At 40.5% G+C, this 18318-nt stretch overlaps 1 protein-coding gene across 1 annotated transcript in view; it reads left to right on the top strand.

Moving 5' to 3' along the window:
* Positions 1-18318, top strand: part of LOC138503903 (mucin-5AC-like) — a 488816-nt gene that overhangs the window by 39775 nt on the left and 430723 nt on the right. The window contains exons 14-19 of the mRNA XM_069623989.1: positions 8-325; positions 2011-2394; positions 7602-7829; positions 9485-9802; positions 11488-11871; positions 17079-17306. Coding sequence (XP_069480090.1) covers positions 8-325; positions 2011-2394; positions 7602-7829; positions 9485-9802; positions 11488-11871; positions 17079-17306 — 1860 coding nt within the window. The remainder of the gene's footprint in view (positions 1-7; positions 326-2010; positions 2395-7601; positions 7830-9484; positions 9803-11487; positions 11872-17078; positions 17307-18318) is intronic.

Genomic DNA, 18318 nt, shown 5'->3' with positions numbered 1-18318 from the left:
TGAACAGTTTCAACACACTCACCCTGTGTCTACGTACACAAGGTGTGTAAATGGTCAGAGTGGTATGATAAAACAAATCCCACTGAACATCCTGGAGATTATGAAACATCTGATGAACTGAGAAAAAAGGGAATTCCAGTTTGCAAAACTCCAATCGATGTTGAATGCAAAGCGAAGAAGTACCCCTATGCAACAGTAGGAGACCTTGGCCAGACAATACAGTGTAACACTTCTGGGTTTCGTTGCAGCAATAAAGATCAGAACCCACCTGGCTGCTTCATCTATAAAGCTAGATATTTATGCTGCTCTTATGAGCCATGTACAGGTAAGGACATTTTTTTAATTCAAATTTTCTATTGCTAATAATTGTATTAGTTCTTTATAAGGGAAGCTCCTGTGGGTGAAGTACAGAATGTGCAAAGCTTCTCAAAGATCTATCATCTAGGCTTGGTTTTCAAGTATTGATTAGATTCACTTCCAGCTCCTTGGGATTGAATGGGTCAGCGCCCCAGGAACCATTATAATCATAGGTTTACTTGCTCCAGAGGAAAACCCATCTGCTGGCATGACTGATGACTCTATCATCTATTCTTCTTGTGCCATTGTACCCTGACTGTGTAGATTCCGACCTCTGTAGAATTGCTCAATATAGCCATGCAGTGTAATCCTAGACAGGAAAATCTTGACTTGTGCAACTTATAGAAGATATAGGAAGGAGCTGGGGATCCCAAGCACAATTCCCCTACGCATTAAAAGACTGGAGATCCTAGTAGAGATCATTCAACCTATAGAATGCAAAACATGGACATGTACTGAAACTTGCAGGTTTGAGATTTAGGAAAGTGTAGAACAGGATGAGTTAGAAAGTGAGATGCCTCACACACCTTTGTTTTTCATGTTTCTTAATATTGAATTGATACGCACAACACACAGTGCACATTTTATTCTAGTCAATCATTTAAAATGTGTTTATTTGAGCAGAAGGTTTTTGAAAACAAATGCATTCAACATGTTAGAATTCAATGCTGTGTGCAGAGGTAAAAAAACTCATTACAAGGTAACTTAATTCCTACTGCTCTTTACATAATTAAGCATGCCTAATACTATAACACAATATGTGATGGGCAGGCATCTCTATATTAACATTTTCTATATAAGTATTCACTTATTAAAAGAGAGCAGACGTGACTCTTGCAAACACTATTTTTGAGTTTTGGAAGGGGAATATTGAAATTGATAGCAATGTAAAATAATCACATAGTGAGCAAATATATCATGAGGAAAATGGAAATGGGTCAAAGTTTAACTCCTTTAGGGCTGTGATAGTGTGTCTGCAGCTATATTTTCTCCAAAATTCATAGTTCTTTTATGAACTTATATAAATGAATACATTCATGCAGTTGCCAGGTTGAGTGATTCTCTTTCAAGTTTGTGTAGTTTTTGTGTTTTTGCCATGTCACAAATCTATGCATACCAAACAAATGAGCCCCAATAGAAACATGTACACATGTAAAAACTAGAGATTTATATACTTGTATCAATTTCCTTGTTGCTCCAAACTGACAGGAGTTTTGTTCATTTGCATATTGTGTTTCAGATCTAAATATTGATCTTCGACACAAATTAGTCACACTTAATCCTAATAAAACTGGACACAGTTGCCATGTGTAAAAATTCAAGGAATTTGATGTGTTAAATAGTAGGATGAGTTAACTCTATACATTGTATATCACACTTGCCCTGAGGTTGCCTGCATTGCATTTGTAATGTTACCAAAATGGAAACACTCCACCTCACCCTTGGCCTATATAATGTCAAGTTCTCAAGATTGTGCCAGTGGACAGCACATGACAGAATTAAAGGCCTTGTAATAAAGTGGGGGCAAGCATGATACAACTGTACCCAATTGGATTCCACGTTAATTCCTGTATCTCTGAAAGCTCCTCATTCAGTAAGTGTTCTTTTTTTCATTAAAGTTATAGATATACATTCTGTTTTCACTCCGAACAGAGCCACTTGCAGCAGACTGTATACTTGCACAAAAGACAGAGTTTTACACATATTGGTTTGAGCCACCAAATCAAACAGATGTGCCTGGAGAAATGGAGAGAATGCCATATATTACTGCTGAAGGCAATCAAGATTGTACTACTCCAAAGAAGGTTGAGTGCAGACCTGTGGAAAATCCTGATACCCCGATGAATGAAATGGCCCCAAAAATGACATGTGATGAATCAAACGGGCCTCAGTGCTATACAAATGATCATGAGAAAACACCATGCAGGAACTATCAAGTTAGGTTTTCTTGCTACACGTACAACTTTTCGTCATGTCAAACATGGCAACCATCAACTTCAACAAGGACAACTACTTCTACCTCCATATCATCAAGTGGTAAGTGTTTTTCTTATATTTTACTTCAATTTGACTCTTACTTTGTGAGCCTACACAGAATTTCCTTTTCTAAACATGACCACCTAGGACCTTTTTTCTGACATATAATTCCATCAGTATTCCGCATTCGTAATGTTTGTGCCAACTCCATATTTTTGGTGGAAATCTATCCTGGGTCATTTCTGAAAAGAATTACTCATGCAGTTCTCCATACTCTACGTGAATATGGTGATATCAAATATATTGCTATTCTTAAAACCCATATTTCATAAGCAGATCCATTTTGATAGCCGATTTTGGGACTGTCAGATTCTTTCCTTATCCATGTTGAAATGAGAAGCAGGAAACTTCATACAGTATTCTAATGGGTTATTTTCATTGATGCACTATGTATTATTGGTAGTACTGCTGCACATGCACCACTGCAATACTGCTGGATCCCGTCACCATAAATTGAGCATGGACCAGTGATGACTTGCAGTATTTGTGTCTTGCTGGCATGCATTTCTCTTTGAGAGTTTTGTTAAATCTTGCACACTCCACAAGAGATACCAGTTAATTGCCTACCTTCTTGCATGCTTGCACACAATAAGGGCAGATAAATGTGCATTGCATCATTGCTGGTTGTATGGGGCTTCACAGAGGCTGCATGAAAAAGGACTATGTGAGCAGGTGGCGAGGACAGAATGATGGGTAAAGATGGATATAAACGCTCTCAGGATTGTCAGTTTAGCTTCTAAGTTACCAGGTTTCTTTGTTACATGTTCTAGAAATTGATGCTTAGGAAAGATTACTTAGTGAATGTATAGCCTGCTGCTATAATCTTGTCCAATTTACAGGTCTCAAATTTCAGTGCCAGCTTTAACGTCTTAGCCCGTTCAATTTGTAGGTTGATAAAAATCCATGCAATTGAGTTGCGTAGATATAACATTTCTTAGTTAAAACACTATGAAGCTGCAAGGAGTATCCCAACAAGTTTATATTAAAGAAATGTGTTTATTATTAATTACCATCAGTATATGTGACATCTAATTCGAAGGACTCAGGAAGCTTGGGCCTAATAAGTTGAACACATCCCTAGTTTATAATTAAAATGTCCGCTTTTGTTACAGGTAGTCCCACTGTTGAGAATATGCATTAATCATGTAGTCAGTACTTCCACATCTAAGATGTTATATTTTTATTTTTCCTCCATTTGACACTCATTTTCTTAGGCTACCCAACATGTCCTGTTCTGCACATGAACACCAAGGGCCTGATTTTCAGCATATTATTTCATCAGTATTTCTCATTCAGAACAAAATGTATCTGTCAACCCAATGTATTTTGTACATCTACCCTGAATACAGTGAGACACAAATGGCTGATATACTGCTGTGAATTGTGTTAACACCCCTTAGAAATACAAGACTAGGTTCTCGCCTTGTTGCACCCACTACCACACTCATGAACGTAGCCCCACCGACCATGATTAGAAACGATAGACTCAGCTATCGCACTAATCTTGATACAAAACTCACCAGAATGCTCTCCAATCAGACTAAGAACCCCAAGCAGCCGACCTCACTCACTGACCTCCCACCAAGTCACAACCCAGCAATACCTCACTCGCCACCACATACGAATGCCAACCCTCCACAGACCTCTATCAAGGGAGCTCTCATCAACGCTTGCTCATTGGTAGCCCACACTACTGATGTCGCCGACATTATCTCCACTAACCACCTAGACTTTATCGCTATCACCGAGACATGGCTCCACCCAGCAGCCGGTCCCACAATAGCTCTAGCCACTCCGGACAACTACAACATCATCCGAGCTGACAGAAAAAATGGAATAGGAGGGGGAATAGCAATTATTGCGAAATCCACCCTAAACATCAGAGAAGTAACCAGCACAACCCTACCTTCAGCCAAACTTTTATCCGTCAAACTCCCACTATCTGACACACAAACCATCCTGCTCCATATTATATACAGACCCCCAGGATCCCCCTCCACCTTTGAAGAGGATATCTCTCTCCTACTTTCTACCAATTTGAAACCGAAATCCCAAATCTTCATTTTGGGAGATTTCAACTTGGGACTCAATGATCCCAATGACAACCAGGCCACATCCCTTAATGACATGATTACTCATCTAGGCTTCACCCAACACATTAATCAACCTACACATACAAAAGGAAGATCCTTGGATTGGCTTGCAGATGCCAATTGCAACCTCTCACTGACTGACATCACTCCCTGTGCTTGGACCGACCATCATCTTATTACCTTCTCTTTACCTAGATCCTCACCATCTACCACACGACCCACTAAGTTACCTCTAATAATCTCCAGAAATAACCGTAACATCACTATAGAGAACCTCAAACCTCTTCTCGCGCCTATCAGTAAAGCTAACCTACCTACGCAAAATAACAACCCAGCAGCCATAGTAGACTTATATAACAACACCTTAGAACTAGCCCTCAACCAGATAGCTTCTCTCAACCCAACGAAAAGCCAAACCTATTGCCCACTCCAACAAATGGTTCTCAGCAGAATTAAAAGCTCTCCGCAATATTAAAAGAACTGCAGAAACTAGCTGGAGAAAAGCCCCTTCTCTCTCCACTAATGACAAATTCGCTTCAGCTGCCTCCACCTACAAATCCGCCATCTTAAATGCTAAAAAAGAGATCTATAACTTGAGAATACAAAATGCCGAATCTGGCACTAAAGAACTTTTCTCTATACTAAGAGAACTTGAATCACCATTGCCTCCTACAGAGGACTGCATCTAAGACAGGGCCTGGTGTAACAATATCCAGCTCGCCCTCGCTAAGAAAATTGCCCTCCTACAAACCAAGATAGAAGCAAAAAAAGCTAGCCTTGCCTCCAAGCAGAACCCCAGCAGCAAAATTAACCACACCACCCCTAATTGCCCCTCCTTCCACTTCTCACCAGTCACAGAAGAGGAAGTAATCAAGATAATCGCCAGTCTCAAACCATCCAACTGCAAAGGTGACATTTGTCCCGCATCTGTCATCAAAGACGGTGCTAAAGAGTTAGCCCCTCTCATCACCTCTCTGATCAACTCCTCCTTCAAAAACTCAGTGGTCCCCAACAACCTTAAAGAAGCATGGGTCCTACCCCTGCTCAAAAAACCTAACCTAGATCCCAACATCCCCACAAACTACAGGCCCATCACCACAGTCCCATTTCTTCCCAAAATCTTGGACAGGATAGCCTATCTCCAAATACAACAACATTTGGAAGACAACAACCTCCTAGGCCTGCGACAATCCGGCTTTAGACCAAGGCACGGGACTGAAACTGCCCTCTTGGATCTAAAAATCCAAATGGATGACGCCAAAGACAAGGGCAAACTGGCCATCTTGCTCTTGTTGGATCTCTCTGCTGCCTTTGATTTGGTTGACCACCAGATCCTCACTCAACACCTCTCCTCGGCTGCTGCATTCTCTCAGAATGCCACTAAGTGGATCCAGTCATTTCTGTCTGACACGTCGACTAGAGTCTTCGCCCCCACTGTGGCCGCGGACCCTATCCCAATCACATGTGGAGTGCCCCAAGGTTCTTGCATTTCTCCCACACTTTACAACATCTTCACGAAGCTCCTATTCGACCGTCTTGACGATCTGGGTGTCAGCTACACTAATTATGCAGACGACACCCAGGTCCTCATCACGCTCACTGGTAACTATGAAGAAGATGTTGCAAAGCTTAATGATATCTACTTAGAAATCCAAGCCTGGATGGCTACACACAGTCTTTGCCTAAACGACGATAAGACAGAATTGCTTATCTTTATCTCCCAGGCTTGCTTCAACAAACTGGACCAAAGGTACCAATCCTTTACCATTGATGGCAACATCATAAAAGTATCCAAAGAGGTCAAAACACTAGGTGTATACCTCGACTGTACCTTGTCACTAAAGAAACAAATAAACTCTACCATCTCAGCTACCTCATACACCAATAAATTGATCAATGCCTGCAGGCCTTTTCTCTCCACCTCTAGTTGCCTCACCCTATCTAGAGTGCTGATATTGTCTAAATTAGACTATTGCAACACACTCTACTTAGGCACTACCACAAAAAACTTGAAAAGGCTCCAGATTCTGCAAAATAATGCACTAAAATGTGCCCTCAACCTCCCGCGCAAGGCGCACATATCCACGGTTAGCAAAGAAGTCCACTGGCTCCCGATCCGCGACAGAATTAAGCTAAGAACCCTGGTCATCACCCACAAGTGCTTGTCACGGACTGCCCCACGTTACCTCTCAGACAAATTCTCTAGACACTGCCCCATTAGACCCACCAGAACTCCTTACCTGCACCAACTAAAGATCCCTAACTATAACCTAAAAACAGCAGGAGGCTCCAGTTTCCCAGTGCTCGCAGCACAATGTTGGAACACCCTCCCTCCTACAATTAGATCGGAAACCGCGTTCTGGCCATTCAGAGCCATGGTAAAATCATGGCTATCAGCTTAAACATCTAGACTCTCACCGACACGACCGGCCAGCCGCCGCTCTCTACCTGCAGTAATGTTTACTCTATCTGCAGCCTATTCAGGACCAACCTGTAACCTGGTCCTCACTCGCCACTGTAACTATTATGTGCCTATTCTCTGTACATACTCTTCTCGGTATATTCTACTCTTGTACGTAAACATTCAGAGCCTGGACTAATGTATGCTCTGTCTGTTGTATTATGATGTTCGTGTAACGATATGTAACTGCTGTGCACATGATTATGCGCCCAGCTACCTGAGGGTTCGGACGCGCTTTATAAATAAACAAACTAAACTAAACTAAGCTTGCAGGATTCAGGTTCGACACCCAGCTTTAATGTCTCAGCCCTTTCCCTTTGGCAGTTGATAAAGCACATTACATTGATTTGGATAAACAATTGGTTAGCAACAAGACTGTCAAACTAAATTGACTACATCAGCAAGCACATATAAAGCGTATATTTTGAATTACTGTCAATATATGCAACATCTCATTAATAGGATTGTGGCTAGAAAATAAATACAAAACGTTCTGTGACATTTAAAACACAAGCTTATCGAATAGCAATAGAATGGTTGCAAGACAGACTCGGACAACATGAAAATATTTTTGAATTGACATTTGGATAAAAAGTAGTCTATTATGTACAGCTCTGCAAGTAATGTGTGTTATTGATCTCTCTCTTCTTCAGCCCCTGCCGTCCACACTGCATCCTCAAGAACTACAAGCACTCAGTCTTCTGCAAGCTCTACAACTAGTGCTCCCTCTACTAGAATGTCAAGTACTCCTGCCAATACAAAGTTTACAACAACTACTAATCTCCCAGCTGCAAGCACAACAATCAGTCCTCCTCGCTACATAAGTACAAGAAGTACTTTGGCTGTAACCACTCCTGTCACTATTGCCATATCATCAAGCGGTAAGCATTTTCATTTTATTTTTCTTTGATTTGACACTCATCCCTTGAGTCTACCCACAATTTCCTTTTCTAAAACATGACCAGCCAGGATCGGATTCAGACTTAATATTCCTTCATTATCATTATGCCCCATGCAGAATAAAATGTATGGGTCAAATCCAAGATTTTTGTGTAAATCTCTCTTGAATACTTTCTGAATATAATGACTCTTGCAGCAGTATATGGACATTTCTGATTATTCCCATCTCTGATGGAACATGACAAGTTTCTGTTGAGATGTGAATTTGAATATCTTCACTTTGATCACTTCTTTCTCATTTTTCTGTGCTGTACAGGTACATGTCTATAGCAAATGTATCCCTTGTCCTAAAACTCACAATTCACAAATGGTTTCATTTTGAAAACACTTTCTGGGGCTGTCTGGGATTAGCTCTTATCCATACAGTGATGTGTTTTTGAAAAGTAAAGACAGTATTCTAATGAGTTCTGTTCATTGATGTGGAATATATTATTGTCACTATGGCTGCTAAAACACCCCTGCAATGATCTAAGATTCCTTGACCCTAAATGGAGGATTGACCGGTCATGACAGGCCTTTAGGCTGTTGATAAATCCTATGAGTACCCCAAGACATTCCAGCTCATTGAATAGCCCTTTTCATATTTGCAAATTATAAATGCAGAAAAAGGTGTATTCCATCTGTGCCATTTCACAGAGACCTAGAAAAAAGAAGGGTTATGTAAGTAGGTGGAGAGGAGAGTGGGATGGGAGTTGATGGATATAACCAATCTGACGATTCTGAGTTTGCTGTCTAAGCAACCTGATTAGTTTTTTAAATACTATGATACTCATTGTTCTAAAAGATTGTTTTAGTGGATTTTTTTTGTCTGATGCTATGATCTATCGCTAACCTACAATTCCCAGGTCTGACAGACAGCATTACCATCCCTGCACTATGGAGCTTGCTAAAACGCATGCCATTGACGTGTACAGTAATACATTTTGTTAGTAACAACACTATGTAACTGTAAGAACTATCACAGCGTGTGCCATGTTACAAAATATGTTTAAATAGCTTACTATCGCTATATGGAACGTCTTATATGTATGACTTGTGCCTGGTAAGTTGGGTACATCCCTAGTTGATATTTAAAGTGTGCATTTTTTATAACCAACACGTTGTCACACCTTGAACTAAATGGTGAATGTGCTCACATTCTACAGGAGAACCAACAATGCCTTTGTGAAGTCTCACAAATGCATCTCAAACAGTAGAGGAATGGCTGTAAAATTAGATTTAGCATCATAAAAAGTGTTCTTAATTGGGAAATGCATAAAACATGTCATCATCACACAAGTTATGTATGCACCTCGCCAAAGATAACGTGTTATTGATCCAGAAAGGCCTATTTATGTTAAACACATGAAGGAACTTCTCTGTCATGGATTTGATTCTAAAGTTTCAGCACAAACCGTTATCAACCCAAGGTGCAATAACCTTACAGGGTGAAGATTTATATTCAAATATCAAGTATTAATTAAACAAGCTATTATATGATGGAATGTTTTTCATACCTAAATAGTGCAGATACCTGAGGGTATTTTGTACTATATATCAAAGTACTTTGAGTAAACTATCTCTTTTTACTGAACAGTTTCAACACACTCACCCTGTGTCTACGTACACAAGGTGTGTAAATGGTCAGAGTGGTATGATAAAACAAATCCCACTGAACATCCTGGAGATTATGAAACATCTGATGAACTGAGAAAAAAGGGAATTCCAGTTTGCAAAACTCCAATCGATGTTGAATGCAAAGCGAAGAAGTACCCCTATGCAACAGTAGGAGACCTTGGCCAGACAATACAGTGTAACACTTCTGGGTTTCGTTGCAGCAATAAAGATCAGAACCCACCTGGCTGCTTCATCTATAAAGCTAGATATTTATGCTGCTCTTATGAGCCATGTACAGGTAAGGACATTTTTTTAATTCAAATTTTCTATTGCTAATAATTGTATTAGTTCTTTATAAGGGAAGCTCCTGTGGGTGAAGTACAGAATGTGCAAAGCTTCTCAAAGATCTATCATCTAGGCTTGGTTTTCAAGTATTGATTAGATTCACTTCCAGCTCCTTGGGATTGAATGGGTCAGCGCCCCAGGAACCATTATAATCATAGGTTTACTTGCTCCAGAGGAAAACCCATCTGCTGGCATGACTGATGACTCTATCATCTATTCTTCTTGTGCCATTGTACCCTGACTGTGTAGATTCCGACCTCTGTAGAATTGCTCAATATAGCCATGCAGTGTAATCCTAGACAGGAAAATCTTGACTTGTGCAACTTATAGAAGATATAGGAAGGAGCTGGGGATCCCAAGCACAATTCCCCTACGCATTAAAAGACTGGAGATCCTAGTAGAGATCATTCAACCTATAGAATGCAAAACATGGACATGTACTGAAACTTGCAGGTTTGAGATTTAGGAAAGTGTAGAACAGGATGAGTTAGAAAGTGAGATGCCTCACACACCTTTGTTTTTCATGTTTCTTAATATTGAATTGATACGCACAACACACAGTGCACATTTTATTCTAGTCAATCATTTAAAATGTGTTTATTTGAGCAGAAGGTTTTTGAAAACAAATGCATTCAACATGTTAGAATTCAATGCTGTGTGCAGAGGTAAAAAAACTCATTACAAGGTAACTTAATTCCTACTGCTCTTTACATAATTAAGCATGCCTAATACTATAACACAATATGTGATGGGCAGGCATCTCTATATTAACATTTTCTATATAAGTATTCACTTATTAAAAGAGAGCAGACGTGACTCTTGCAAACACTATTTTTGAGTTTTGGAAGGGGAATATTGAAATTGATAGCAATGTAAAATAATCACATAGTGAGCAAATATATCATGAGGAAAATGGAAATGGGTCAAAGTTTAACTCCTTTAGGGCTGTGATAGTGTGTCTGCAGCTATATTTTCTCCAAAATTCATAGTTCTTTTATGAACTTATATAAATGAATACATTCATGCAGTTGCCAGGTTGAGTGATTCTCTTTCAAGTTTGTGTAGTTTTTGTGTTTTTGCCATGTCACAAATCTATGCATACCAAACAAATGAGCCCCAATAGAAACATGTACACATGTAAAAACTAGAGATTTATATACTTGTATCAATTTCCTTGTTGCTCCAAACTGACAGGAGTTTTGTTCATTTGCATATTGTGTTTCAGATCTAAATATTGATCTTCGACACAAATTAGTCACACTTAATCCTAATAAAACTGGACACAGTTGCCATGTGTAAAAATTCAAGGAATTTGATGTGTTAAATAGTAGGATGAGTTAACTCTATACATTGTATATCACACTTGCCCTGAGGTTGCCTGCATTGCATTTGTAATGTTACCAAAATGGAAACACTCCACCTCACCCTTGGCCTATATAATGTCAAGTTCTCAAGATTGTGCCAGTGGACAGCACATGACAGAATTAAAGGCCTTGTAATAAAGTGGGGGCAAGCATGATACAACTGTACCCAATTGGATTCCACGTTAATTCCTGTATCTCTGAAAGCTCCTCATTCAGTAAGTGTTCTTTTTTTCATTAAAGTTATAGATATACATTCTGTTTTCACTCCGAACAGAGCCACTTGCAGCAGACTGTATACTTGCACAAAAGACAGAGTTTTACACATATTGGTTTGAGCCACCAAATCAAACAGATGTGCCTGGAGAAATGGAGAGAATGCCATATATTACTGCTGAAGGCAATCAAGATTGTACTACTCCAAAGAAGGTTGAGTGCAGACCTGTGGAAAATCCTGATACCCCGATGAATGAAATGGCCCCAAAAATGACATGTGATGAATCAAACGGGCCTCAGTGCTATACAAATGATCATGAGAAAACACCATGCAGGAACTATCAAGTTAGGTTTTCTTGCTACACGTACAACTTTTCGTCATGTCAAACATGGCAACCATCAACTTCAACAAGGACAACTACTTCTACCTCCATATCATCAAGTGGTAAGTGTTTTTCTTATATTTTACTTCAATTTGACTCTTACTTTGTGAGCCTACACAGAATTTCCTTTTCTAAACATGACCACCTAGGACCTTTTTTCTGACATATAATTCCATCAGTATTCCGCATTCGTAATGTTTGTGCCAACTCCATATTTTTGGTGGAAATCTATCCTGGGTCATTTCTGAAAAGAATTACTCATGCAGTTCTCCATACTCTACGTGAATATGGTGATATCAAATATATTGCTATTCTTAAAACCCATATTTCATAAGCAGATCCATTTTGATAGCCGATTTTGGGACTGTCAGATTCTTTCCTTATCCATGTTGAAATGAGAAGCAGGAAACTTCATACAGTATTCTAATGGGTTATTTTCATTGATGCACTATGTATTATTGGTAGTACTGCTGCACATGCACCACTGCAATACTGCTGGATCCCGTCACCATAAATTGAGCATGGACCAGTGATGACTTGCAGTATTTGTGTCTTGCTGGCATGCATTTCTCTTTGAGAGTTTTGTTAAATCTTGCACACTCCACAAGAGATACCAGTTAATTGCCTACCTTCTTGCATGCTTGCACACAATAAGGGCAGATAAATGTGCATTGCATCATTGCTGGTTGTATGGGGCTTCACAGAGGCTGCATGAAAAAGGACTATGTGAGCAGGTGGCGAGGACAGAATGATGGGTAAAGATGGATATAAACGCTCTCAGGATTGTCAGTTTAGCTTCTAAGTTACCAGGTTTCTTTGTTACATGTTCTAGAAATTGATGCTTAGGAAAGATTACTTAGTGAATGTATAGCCTGCTGCTATAATCTTGTCCAATTTACAGGTCTCAAATTTCAGTGCCAGCTTTAACGTCTTAGCCCGTTCAATTTGTAGGTTGATAAAAATCCATGCAATTGAGTTGCGTAGATATAACATTTCTTAGTTAAAACACTATGAAGCTGCAAGGAGTATCCCAACAAGTTTATATTAAAGAAATGTGTTTATTATTAATTACCATCAGTATATGTGACATCTAATTCGAAGGACTCAGGAAGCTTGGGCCTAATAAGTTGAACACATCCCTAGTTTATAATTAAAATGTCCGCTTTTGTTACAGGTAGTCCCACTGTTGAGAATATGCATTAATCATGTAGTCAGTACTTCCACATCTAAGATGTTATATTTTTATTTTTCCTCCATTTGACACTCATTTTCTTAGGCTACCCAACATGTCCTGTTCTGCACATGAACACCAAGGGCCTGATTTTCAGCATATTATTTCATCAGTATTTCTCATTCAGAACAAAATGTATCTGTCAACCCAATGTATTTTGTACATCTACCCTGAATACAGTGAGACACAAATGGCTGATATACTGCTGTGAATTGTGTTAACACCCCTTAGAAATACAAGACTAGGTTCTCGCCTTGTTGCACCCACTACCACACTCATGAACGTAGCCCCACCGACCATGATTAGAAACGATAGACTCAGCTATCGCACTAATCTTGATACAAAACTCACCAGAATGCTCTCCAATCAGACTAAGAACCCCAAGCAGCCGACCTCACTCACTGACCTCCCACCAAGTCACAACCCAGCAATACCTCACTCGCCACCACATACGAATGCCAACCCTCCACAGACCTCTATCAAGGGAGCTCTCATCAACGCTTGCTCATTGGTAGCCCACACTACTGATGTCGCCGACATTATCTCCACTAACCACCTAGACTTTATCGCTATCACCGAGACATGGCTCCACCCAGCAGCCGGTCCCACAATAGCTCTAGCCACTCCGGACAACTACAACATCATCCGAGCTGACAGAAAAAATGGAATAGGAGGGGGAATAGCAATTATTGCGAAATCCACCCTAAACATCAGAGAAGTAACCAGCACAACCCTACCTTCAGCCAAACTTTTATCCGTCAAACTCCCACTATCTGACACACAAACCATCCTGCTCCATATTATATACAGACCCCCAGGATCCCCCTCCACCTTTGAAGAGGATATCTCTCTCCTACTTTCTACCAATTTGAAACCGAAATCCCAAATCTTCATTTTGGGAGATTTCAACTTGGGACTCAATGATCCCAATGACAACCAGGCCACATCCCTTAATGACATGATTACTCATCTAGGCTTCACCCAACACATTAATCAACCTACACATACAAAAGGAAGATCCTTGGATTGGCTTGCAGATGCCAATTGCAACCTCTCACTGACTGACATCACTCCCTGTGCTTGGACCGACCATCATCTTATTACCTTCTCTTTACCTAGATCCTCACCATCTACCACACGACCCACTAAGTTACCTCTAATAATCTCCAGAAATAACCGTAACATCACTATAGAGAACCTCAAACCTCTTCTCGCGCCTATCAGTAAAGCTAACCTACCTACGCAAAATAACAACCCAGCAGCCATAGTAGACTTATATAACAACACCTTAGAACTAGCCCTCAACCAGATAGCTTCTCTCAACCCAACGAAAAGCCAAACCTATTGCCCACTCCAACAAATGGTTCTCAGCAGAATTAAAAGCTCTCCGCAATATTAAAAGAACTGCAGAAACTAGCTGGAGAAAAGCCCCTTCTCTCTCCACTAATGACAAATTCGCTTCAGCTGCCTCCACCTACAAATCCGCCATCTTAAATGCTAAAAAAGAGATCTATAACTTGAGAATACAAAATGCCGAATCTGGCACTAAAGAACTTTTCTCTATACTAAGAGAACTTGAATCACCATTGCCTCCTACAGAGGACTGCATCTAAGACAGGGCCTGGTGTAACAATATCCAGCTCGCCCTCGCTAAGAAAATTGCCCTCCTACAAACCAAGATAGAAGCAAAAAAAGCTAGCCTTGCCTCCAAGCAGAACCCCAGCAGCAAAATTAACCACACCACCCCTAATTGCCCCTCCTTCCACTTCTCACCAGTCACAGAAGAGGAAGTAATCAAGATAATCGCCAGTCTCAAACCATCCAACTGCAAAGGTGACATTTGTCCCGCATCTGTCATCAAAGACGGTGCTAAAGAGTTAGCCCCTCTCATCACCTCTCTGATCAACTCCTCCTTCAAAAACTCAGTGGTCCCCAACAACCTTAAAGAAGCATGGGTCCTACCCCTGCTCAAAAAACCTAACCTAGATCCCAACATCCCCACAAACTACAGGCCCATCACCACAGTCCCATTTCTTCCCAAAATCTTGGACAGGATAGCCTATCTCCAAATACAACAACATTTGGAAGACAACAACCTCCTAGGCCTGCGACAATCCGGCTTTAGACCAAGGCACGGGACTGAAACTGCCCTCTTGGATCTAAAAATCCAAATGGATGACGCCAAAGACAAGGGCAAACTGGCCATCTTGCTCTTGTTGGATCTCTCTGCTGCCTTTGATTTGGTTGACCACCAGATCCTCACTCAACACCTCTCCTCGGCTGCTGCATTCTCTCAGAATGCCACTAAGTGGATCCAGTCATTTCTGTCTGACACGTCGACTAGAGTCTTCGCCCCCACTGTGGCCGCGGACCCTATCCCAATCACATGTGGAGTGCCCCAAGGTTCTTGCATTTCTCCCACACTTTACAACATCTTCACGAAGCTCCTATTCGACCGTCTTGACGATCTGGGTGTCAGCTACACTAATTATGCAGACGACACCCAGGTCCTCATCACGCTCACTGGTAACTATGAAGAAGATGTTGCAAAGCTTAATGATATCTACTTAGAAATCCAAGCCTGGATGGCTACACACAGTCTTTGCCTAAACGACGATAAGACAGAATTGCTTATCTTTATCTCCCAGGCTTGCTTCAACAAACTGGACCAAAGGTACCAATCCTTTACCATTGATGGCAACATCATAAAAGTATCCAAAGAGGTCAAAACACTAGGTGTATACCTCGACTGTACCTTGTCACTAAAGAAACAAATAAACTCTACCATCTCAGCTACCTCATACACCAATAAATTGATCAATGCCTGCAGGCCTTTTCTCTCCACCTCTAGTTGCCTCACCCTATCTAGAGTGCTGATATTGTCTAAATTAGACTATTGCAACACACTCTACTTAGGCACTACCACAAAAAACTTGAAAAGGCTCCAGATTCTGCAAAATAATGCACTAAAATGTGCCCTCAACCTCCCGCGCAAGGCGCACATATCCACGGTTAGCAAAGAAGTCCACTGGCTCCCGATCCGCGACAGAATTAAGCTAAGAACCCTGGTCATCACCCACAAGTGCTTGTCACGGACTGCCCCACGTTACCTCTCAGACAAATTCTCTAGACACTGCCCCATTAGACCCACCAGAACTCCTTACCTGCACCAACTAAAGATCCCTAACTATAACCTAAAAACAGCAGGAGGCTCCAGTTTCCCAGTGCTCGCAGCACAATGTTGGAACACCCTCCCTCCTACAATTAGATCGGAAACCGCGTTCTGGCCATTCAGAGCCATGGTAAAATCATGGCTATCAGCTTAAACATCTAGACTCTCACCGACACGACCGGCCAGCCGCCGCTCTCTACCTGCAGTAATGTTTACTCTATCTGCAGCCTATTCAGGACCAACCTGTAACCTGGTCCTCACTCGCCACTGTAACTATTATGTGCCTATTCTCTGTACATACTCTTCTCGGTATATTCTACTCTTGTACGTAAACATTCAGAGCCTGGACTAATGTATGCTCTGTCTGTTGTATTATGATGTTCGTGTAACGATATGTAACTGCTGTGCACATGATTATGCGCCCAGCTACCTGAGGGTTCGGACGCGCTTTATAAATAAACAAACTAAACTAAACTAAGCTTGCAGGATTCAGGTTCGACACCCAGCTTTAATGTCTCAGCCCTTTCCCTTTGGCAGTTTATAAAGCACATTACATTGATTTGGATAAACAATTGGTTAGCAACAAGACTGTCAAACTAAATTGACTACATCAGCAAGCACATATAAAGCGTATATTTTGAATTACTGTCAATATATGCAACATCTCATTAATAGGATTGTGGCTAGAAAATAAATACAAAACGTTCTGTGACATTTAAAACACAAGCTTATCGAATAGCAATAGAATGGTTGCAAGACAGACTCGGACAACATGAAAATATTTTTGAATTGACATTTGGATAAAAAGTAGTCTATTATGTACAGCTCTGCAAGTAATGTGTGTTATTGATCTCTCTCTTCTTCAGCCCCTGCCGTCCACACTGCATCCTCAAGAACTACAAGCACTCAGTCTTCTGCAAGCTCTACAACTAGTGCTCCCTCTACTAGAATGTCAAGTACTCCTGCCAATACAAAGTTTACAACAACTACTAATCTCCCAGCTGCAAGCACAACAATCAGTCCTCCTCGCTACATAAGTACAAGAAGTACTTTGGCTGTAACCACTCCTGTCACTATTGCCATATCATCAAGCGGTAAGCATTTTCATTTTATTTTTCTTTGATTTGACACTCATCCCTTGAGTCTACCCACAATTTCCTTTTCTAAAACATGACCAGCCAGGATCGGATTCGGACTTAATATTCCTTCATTATCATTATGCCCCATGCAGAATAAAATGTATGGGTCAAATCCAAGATTTTTGTGTAAATCTCTCTTGAATACTTTCTGAATATAATGACTCTTGCAGCAGTATATGGACATTTCTGATTATTCCCATCTCTGATGGAACATGACAAGTTTCTGTTGAGATGTGAATTTGAATATCTTCACTTTGATCACTTCTTTCTCATTTTTCTGTGCTGTACAGGTACATGTCTATAGCAAATGTATCCCTTGTCCTAAAACTCACAATTCACAAATGGTTTCATTTTGAAAACACTTTCTGGGGCTGTCTGGGATTAGCTCTTATCCATACAGTGATGTGTTTTTGAAAAGTAAAGACAGTATTCTAATGAGTTCTGTTCATTGATGTGGAATATATTATTGTCACTATGGCTGCTAAAACACCCCTGCAATGATCTAAGATTCCTTGACCCTAAATGGAGGATTGACCGGTCATGACAGGCCTTTAGGCTGTTGATAAATCCTATGAGTACCCCAAGACATTCCAGCTCATTGAATAGCCCTTTTCATATTTGCAAATTATAAATGCAGAAAAAGGTGTATTCCATCTGTGCCATTTCACAGAGACCTAGAAAAAAGAAGGGTTATGTAAGTAGGTGGAGAGGAGAGTGGGATGGGAGTTGATGGATATAACCAATCTGACGATTCTGAGTTTGCTGTCTAAGCAACCTGATTAGTTTTTTAAATACTATGATACTCATTGTTCTAAAAGATTGTTTTAGTGGATTTTTTTTGTCTGATGCTATGATCTATCGCTAACCTACAATTCCCAGGTCTGACAGACAGCATTACCATCCCTGCACTATGGAGCTTGCTAAAACGCATGCCATTGACGTGTACAGTAATACATTTTGTTAGTAA

The sequence above is a fragment of the Ambystoma mexicanum genome, chromosome 11, assembly GCF_040938575.1.
Source record: "Ambystoma mexicanum isolate Mex_15411 chromosome 11, UKY_AmexF1_1, whole genome shotgun sequence".
Taxonomy (NCBI): Eukaryota; Metazoa; Chordata; class Amphibia; order Caudata; family Ambystomatidae; genus Ambystoma; species Ambystoma mexicanum.
Note: the sequence above shows the minus strand (reverse complement) of the source record. Positions and strands in the feature narration are given on the sequence as shown.